The 8,001-nt window shown below is 44.2% G+C and overlaps 1 protein-coding gene across 1 annotated transcript; it reads right to left on the bottom strand.

Moving 5' to 3' along the window:
• Positions 1–3,410: 3,410 nt before the first annotated feature.
• Rps4x (ribosomal protein S4 X-linked) lies at positions 3,411–6,902 on the bottom strand (the record flags this gene model as incomplete). Its single annotated transcript, NM_001246673.1, is given in 6 exon segments — positions 3,411–3,598; positions 3,893–4,050; positions 4,822–4,993; positions 5,906–6,003; positions 6,241–6,421; positions 6,825–6,902. Coding segments are annotated over 6 exon segments (789 nt in total), but the record flags the coding sequence as incomplete, so codon positions are not given.
• Between the last annotated feature and the right edge of the window lie 1,099 nt (positions 6,903–8,001).

Raw genomic sequence — 8,001 nt, 5'->3', positions numbered from 1 at the left:
CCTAAGTCCATAATGGGATAGAAATCTTCCCTTAGTGAACCAAACCCCATCGAAGGTTGTGGCAAACAACTGTAATCCTGCAAGCAGGACAAGAACACCCAGTGCCCCCCTGCCACCTTGGGGGTTGGTAGCAGCCTGACTACTGTCATGTTGCTTGGCTACATTAACCAAGCCCCACTCCCCTACCCAGAAAAAGAGTGATTCCTGTTATGGAGCTTAAGTCAGGAATGTCCTGCTTCCCTCTCTAAAGACACATAGCATAGGGTACACATTAACGAAGACCACTTTCCCAAAGTATAAAATATCCCTCTCCCTAAGAAAGTTGAAAGCTTTCCCATGGTGGTCCTGAACCCACTTCAGACCCCTGCTGTGCAGTCAGCAGTAATATGATTTTTGCCTGAAAAGACAATCCATCTTCAGACCTACATCAAACTCTCCTAAACATTTCCCAGGTTGGGGTTAGTTGCTTAAATCACACCTGTAATACCAGATACTCAAAGGCTAAGGCCGGAGGGTTGAAGGACAAAGGAAGGAGGAAATGGGGAAATAAGGAAAGAAGAGGGTGAGATAAATAGGAAGGCAGCCAGATGTAGTGGTTCACCCCTATTAGTCCCAGCTATCCTGGTCAACCTCTGAAAACAAACAAAACATCCATGTGGTAGTTTACCAAAGCAAATGTAGCAGAATGTTAATGAGAAGCAAATGGAGTTTGTGTTTTCCTAGGTAATTTGGATTTGACACTCTGACCTTTTTGATATTTTTGAGAATGTTCCAAATATAACACCCCCACATCAGTGTAAAGTGCTGTTCATGTAAAACCACAAGGCAACCTCAAAGAGGATAAGAGACAGTATATTCTGGAGCCAAAAATGAGAGACTACGGCCCAGGAATGGAGATTCAGGTTTCCCCAAATACCATGTTCCAAGGTGATAACAGTTCCGTTAGGCTTTATCGTAGCAGAACAAAGAGAGGCATGAATCAAAACACTTCAAATTCATTGCTGGAAACATCAGGTAGGCAGATTATAATAATAAAGGGAAATCTCTGCTATAGGCTTCAGGTGCCATCTGACATTCTTAGCCTTTTGGTCGGTGGGGTTTAGTGGACTTTTAATAGGTTCCAAAAAGTTTTACCTGATTAGTCACAAGGATATTAGGTCAGACAGGGGTAGACAAGGAATGGTTATAAAAGGGGCTGAAGATAGCCAAACAGATTGTAATTGGGCTTCAGGCCTGTAACACTTCAACCTCTCCACAATCCCTGAAGTTTTCATCCATTAATAGGTTATTGACATTTCAGTGTAAGGTTCAGTTTTGGTTTTTGAGAATGTCTGTTCACAGAGCTGAAGCAGAATACCTCTGTATTGAAGAAGTAAATAGGAAGACATGTATAATCCCAGCATTTGAGAAGCTGAGGCAAGAGGACCATGATTTTGAGGCAAGTCTAGGTTTCACATTGAGGCCCTGTCTATTTTTTTTTTATTTTAAAAACCATCTTATTTTACATACCAATCCCAATTCCCTCTCCCTCTCCTCCTCCTACTCTCCCCACCATCTATCTCCCCATCCCCTCTCACAGAGAGGCCTCCCATGCAGTCTGCCCCATCTCTTGAGGTAGGACCGAGGCCCTCCCCTCTGTATCTAGGCTGAGCAAGATATTCCTCCATAGGGAACGGAGGGCCTATCTTTAAATTTATAAAAAGGAAACAGCAAGTGTTGATTGAAATCTTCCTGGGGAGGTGTGAACAAATTTCTTCACCCCAGATAGGGAACTAACCAAAGACAGACCAATGCAAAGATTCCACCGGAGTCCTACTTGGTGAACCAAAGAGCACACCCAGGTGAGAGGTTACTTACAGGAAGGAGCCTTGGTGACATGAAAATACTTTCATCTCCTCTTAAGTCTCAACCCATCATGAAGAATGACCTTATGGAATCTTCACGATGAAGTCCCCCTTTAGTTAGCCACTCCCCATGATGACTTGCAGCTGGAGGGATGGCCAAACATTGCCAGGTAAGACTCCTTTGTCCCTTCCCCTCTCCTACACAGGAGTCAATAGTTCCATTGCTTTTACTTTAAGAACTAATTGTAAATTCTGCTTAATTATTTGCCATGCATACTGTGCCATGGTAACCTCTACCCCCAAATGATGCTGGGATGTTATGCCAGGAGGAAAAAGATACAAGGGGGGTGGTAGTGGGATACAGTGGTGCACTAGCTGCAGTCCCATCTACTCAGAAGACTGATGTGGGAGGATTTTGGCCTGAGTTGAGACTGGACTGCCTCCAAAAGAAAATGACATGGAGGCCAGTGTGGCTGGATGGAATAGACGGGGCTGGGGGAGCGGGGAAGATGAGGTCTGAGGGCACATTTTAAGGGCCTTGCAGGTCTTCATGCTGATTGCAGCTTTGGTCTGAGATCAGTGGGAGCCACATGCAGCCTGAAAGACTTGAGCCTACACCTTTAAACAGCATTCCTCTGGCTGCTGGGTTGTGACTGCAGGAACAGAAACTAGGGACAGCTAAGGTAAGGGTTAGTACCCTAGAATATAGACAAGTCAGTGGTGGCTCTTAACCATAGCAAATGTATATTTAACACAACATTCTGTACCCTAAGTATTTTTCCAAATAAACTTACTATGAAGTATGTAATAGAGCCTCCCTCACCTTCCACACCTTCAGCCCATGGCTAGCTTTTATTTCCACACCCATTCCTAACTCGCTAGGTTATTAGAATACTGCTTCCAGTATTCTGCTTCCATCAGATCCTATGGATCTGAGGATCTGCTCCTCAGATCCTACTTGCCGACAGGAGTGTAAAACCCATCCTGCTGCTAGTGCAGGGACATAAACCACAGTGTGATCTATTTTAGTCTGTCTTATCTTGGGGTTATTTGTCTCACTGTTGACATTGAGTGCTTAAGATTTTAGAAATCAAACCAGAATGCCTCCAGACAATAACAGAAATCAAGGCAATACTCTTGGGAGAGACTGACATGATAGCCTACGCATTTATGACCCTAGTGCATGGAGATTTTCACTCTATACTTGGCTTGCAGGATGGACAACAACCAAATCTGGGACTAAGGCCAGAACAGATCTTTTCCTAAAAGCCAAAGGGGACTGGGTATGATAGCTCAGCCTATAGTAATAGTTCCATGCCAGCCAGGGCTATTCATTCAGTGCACTTAAAACTCACTGATATATACTTATATAGGATTAAACCAAGGCGCTGGGTTAGGGCTTCAATATCACACACAAAGTTGCATAGGTACTTAAGTCTGACACACCCAGTCAAACTCAAACTCACATAGGGATTAACAGAGGGACCCCATGGATGGGCCCCAGAATGATTATTCATGTTATAAAACACCAAATTATTTTTGAAAAGGCAACACAAAACCACAGGTAATTTTATCATGCTGTTTAATTGAGCACAGTTGCCTAAAAAGGCAAGAGTACAGACATTTCTCCAGCATGTCTCCTAGAGACCATTTCACCCACTGCTCTGTTTGGCTGCTAGCCTCTTGTCTCTCTCTTCAGCAATGGTGAGGCGGATTCCTTTTCCTCGGGGAAGAGAAATCCATGGCTTGTTGCCCTAGATGAAAAGAATTAAAACAACTCCATTAGGACTGCACAAGTGGCCTTTCATTTAATAGAATTAAAGTCAGTGACATGCGGCTGTTAAGATAGTTCTGAGTCTCAGATACTAGCTACCACCAATTCCTGTCACTGTGGCCATTTTATTCAACCACTGCCCACACCAGTAGATACCACCTCCCAAGTTCGCTGTGTAGTTGGAACAATTAGGGCTCTTTGGATCCAAAGATGCCCGGCACTGTCTATGCCTCCATGTATCCATAGACTGTTGGGAAAGGAGACCTAGACTTACCTTGCCAATAACAAAAATGTTGGAAAGCCGGGTGGCAAAGCTGTTGCCATTGGCATCTTTCACATGAACCACATCAAAAGAGCCAGGATGTCTCTCTCTGTTGGTGATCACACCAATTCTTCCCAAGTTAGCACCCCCAGTCACCATACACAGGTTACCTAGGCAGGAGGAAACAATTTGCTTCAAGCAAAGCACACCATAAACTCCTAATCACCAATTTGACAAGTAGCACAGGAGTGTTGAACTTGAACAAGGTCATAGGCTCAATCATCAACACCGAACCCTCCCAAACAAAAGTCAAGCCAATTTACCCCTCTCAGTACAAGTCACCTAACTGAGTATTCTGATTATCTCTTGCCTGGGCAACTTCTAGTCCCAAGGTAGAGTTATTGCAATTGACAGATTCCAGGAATCTTGTTAGCAGTACTAAAGGTGGTCATATCACCATTAGCCTGAAAACAACTTCCTGTATTTTAGTCTGACAACCTAAGTTGTCCAGCCTGGTCTTCAACTTTTGGCTCATGTGCCTCCATCTTGATTAGCTGGCAGTAGTTTCCCACTGAACAGTGTAGGAGCAGGTGCTTATCATACCCCTCAGTCAGACTATTCTAAGGAGGTAATTAGTGAAAATGAAACAAACCCTCAAAATAACCTATACCCAAGCCCCAAGTGACACAAAGCTTACTAAAGCATACATAAAAAAATGTAGGGTGGTGGCGGCACACGCCTTTAATCCCAGCACTCAGGAGGCAGAGGCAGGCGGATGGATCTCTGTGAGTTCGAGGTCAGCCTGGTCTACAAGAGCTAGTTCCAGGACAGCCTCCAAGTCACAAAGAAACCCTGTTCCCAAAAAACAAAAAAATGCAAAAACAAAAGAAAACCACAAAAACAACTCTTACAAGTTACCCACGTGAACAGAGGATGCTTACCGGTGTCAAACTTGATGAAGTCAGTTATTTTGCCTGTCTCCAAATCAATCTGAATGGTGTCATTCACCTTGATGAGGGGATCAGGGTATCGAATAGTTCGAGCATCATGGGTCACCAGATGTGGGATTCCTTTTGTGCCCACAAAGATCTTTCTCACTTTGCACAACTTGTACTAAAAGCATAAAAATAGTAAACACATTTAGTCTAGCTCATATACACCTTGTTTGTTGTTTTTTAGGTCTCAACTCACTGGCTTAAAAAAAAAAAGCCACATTGCCTACTCTGCTCCACAAAAGCGCACTGTATCAGTACTAGCAGTTTGTTTAATCAACAATTATTTTGAATTATCTTGCTGGGCGTTGTTGGTACATGCCTTTAATTCCAATACTTGGGAGGCAGATCTCTTAGATCAAGGGCAGCCTGGTTTACACAAGGAGTTCCAAGACAGCCAGGACTGTTTCACAGAGAAACCTTGTCTCACAAAAATAAAATCACCATACAATTCAATTTGGTGCACTACTTGATATAGTTAAATGGATATGCACTCCAGCCTGAGAACAGGGAAGCACAGAAGCCATACCAATTAAATTAACCTTCATTCATAGCCAGTAATTCAAGAAGCCCATAACCTTTGTAAAAAACCACCCAAAACTGAATTAAACAAAGATACTAATTTAAAAAAGAAAACTCAAACTAGTCCCCTGCACCAATGGTTCCACCCACCCAAAGTAAAGCTAGACCTAATGAAAGACATGGCCAATAGGCCAACTTAGATTTGAGCCAAGATTGTTTTTAGTTCTTTTATTAAAACAATTTTCTAGGAATAATTCTCCTTGCCTGTAAAAGATGGCCAGATATCATTGTGTAACAGCCACAAAATATAAGCTCCAAGACAAACCTCAGAGACTAGAGGGACTGGGGGGGGGAGGGAGAGCATGTGCTCACCATGAGAAACTGGGCTTAGTCTGTACCCAGCACCAAAATAAGTTAAAGCAGGACCTCACAACTGTTAACTTTAATCTCTGCCGATTTACCTCACTCCCACGATCAGGCACCCCAGGCTCTAACTTAATACCCCACTCACCTTGGCCTCCTCAGATGTAATACGATGAACAGCAAAGCGACCCTTGGTGTCATAGATCAGGCGGAAGTTCTCTCCAGTCTTGTCAATGCTGATGACATCTGATATCAAAGAATAAGGTTATCATAGTGATCCTCATCACCCCACCTTCTGGGGAGCAACTGGGGAGAACCCCGTTTTTATGACTCCACATAAAGTATATGGGAATTTGGCTTTGAGAAGTTATTCACAAGTTTATCTCCACATCTGTAAAAATACCAGTAATTTCCTATTCACCTGTCATTTTGGGGGAGTTAGGGCCTGGTGGCCACTACCAAGTGTCTTTTCTAAACACTCACCCATAAATCCAGCAGGGTAGGTTATATCAGTCCTGACTTTGCCATCAATCTTAATAAAGCGCTGCATGCAAATCTTTTTTACTTCATCTCCAGTCAAGGCATACTTAAGTCTGTTCCTTAGGAAAATAATCAGAGGCAGACATTCCCTCAGCTTGTGAGGGCCAGTGGATGGACGAGGAGCCTGTGGAAAATTTCAAAACCGTCACTTTAGGAAAACCATTCATAGTATTCACTCGTCTATCTCCCAATGTGAGCTCTATGAAACAGACAAGACTATTTACTGCACCAAAACTTGGGTTATTTAAACCAAGGATTGTGTTTAGAAACTTACAAAAGTATTTTAGGCCTTAAAATTCCACAGCATTTTCTCCTCAAAAGGATGAGGCCTGCCTATTTCCAGGCCTGAGTCTATGTATCTATTTAAGTATACTCTGTAACACGTGGAGAAAAACAAATGTATCAAAATTGAGGTAGCTAACAGGTCTTTAGCAAGAGCCAATGGTCCTCCACATTCAGCTTCATGAATAAAGAAGCTTGTTAAAGAAATACTTTTATTAAGGCACTTACGCCACGACAATACTTACAAACACGCCGGTCAATTTATCCAGCATCCAATGTTTTGGAGCGGCTACACGCTTCAGATGTTTCTTGGGACCACGAGCCTGGAGGAAGTTTAAATGAAACATTGTTTCAGATCCTTTCAACTAGCAGTTTACAAAGCCTACTTCGTGTAAATTCATGAATGAACTTTCACATTATCCTGGTCAGCAAAATGCGGTACTGCTTAAGGCAGTGTCCAAGTAAAACTTAGAAAAGGCAGATACGAATTAACAAGCTGTACTAGTGCTTCACTACACAAACTACCTTAGCGGTTGCAGTCTTTCACACTTAATATCGACACTGCTTAAGTGTGCCCGCTCACAAAAACTTTATCCATTTTATGGCACCATGCTTGTGAAGTGCCCAGCGATTTAACCTAAGACGCACAGGCAGACAACAACAGAAAATGGCCCAGGACGTTATCTCAACTGTCAATCAAAAAAGTGCAGTACTAGCACACAGCCAGGTGGACATTAAGGTTTTTGGTACAGAAATCTAACCCCGGCACTACCACGTGTACTGTTCCTTTGTCAAGGGCTGGTACCAACTTTCACATTCAAAGCGGAAGGAAGCCTTTTTTAATGCTTCGTACAGAAGTTTACTCGCTATATAATGTAAACGTGTCAAAAGAAAGGAACGAACGAGAGCCTATTCTCCAAGGAAACGCGGCGCCCACCAGCCCCAAGCTTACAATTAGCACTCTCGGCCCTTCGCAGCTCCTGCCTACCAGAAAATGCGCTTCTCCAGGGCCTAGAAGATGTGTGATCGTACCAAAGGCCTTGCTCTGTGCGACAGACTTCCCACCCTAACCCAGGCCAGTTAACTCCCTCTCCGCAGAGCCCATCGCCGCTAGCCCGCAGCAGCGCTGCCTTTGCCTCCACCCGGCAGTCTGCTGCACGAGCCCTGACAAACCCGGATAGCCCCGATCAGGGAGGATGGAAGCCGATGCAACCCAAGAGCCCGCTTTACCCCTGCCTTACCATGGCTGCGCTGGGAACGGAAAGAGACTCGCCTTCTTCCGGCGAACGAAGAAATTAGGGTCGGAGGCTGCGCGCGCCGGAGCCTGGGATGCTCCGCCCAGCCTCAGCCTTTCCCAGAGGGCGGGGACTCTCTCTTGCCATCTGCTGGTAGGAGGTCAGAGGTCCAAAGCTGGGAAACCGA

This window comes from Cricetulus griseus, chromosome X (assembly GCF_003668045.3).
Source record: "Cricetulus griseus strain 17A/GY chromosome X, alternate assembly CriGri-PICRH-1.0, whole genome shotgun sequence".
Taxonomy (NCBI): domain Eukaryota; kingdom Metazoa; phylum Chordata; class Mammalia; order Rodentia; family Cricetidae; genus Cricetulus; species Cricetulus griseus.
This window is presented reverse-complemented; position numbering and strand designations above follow the sequence as displayed.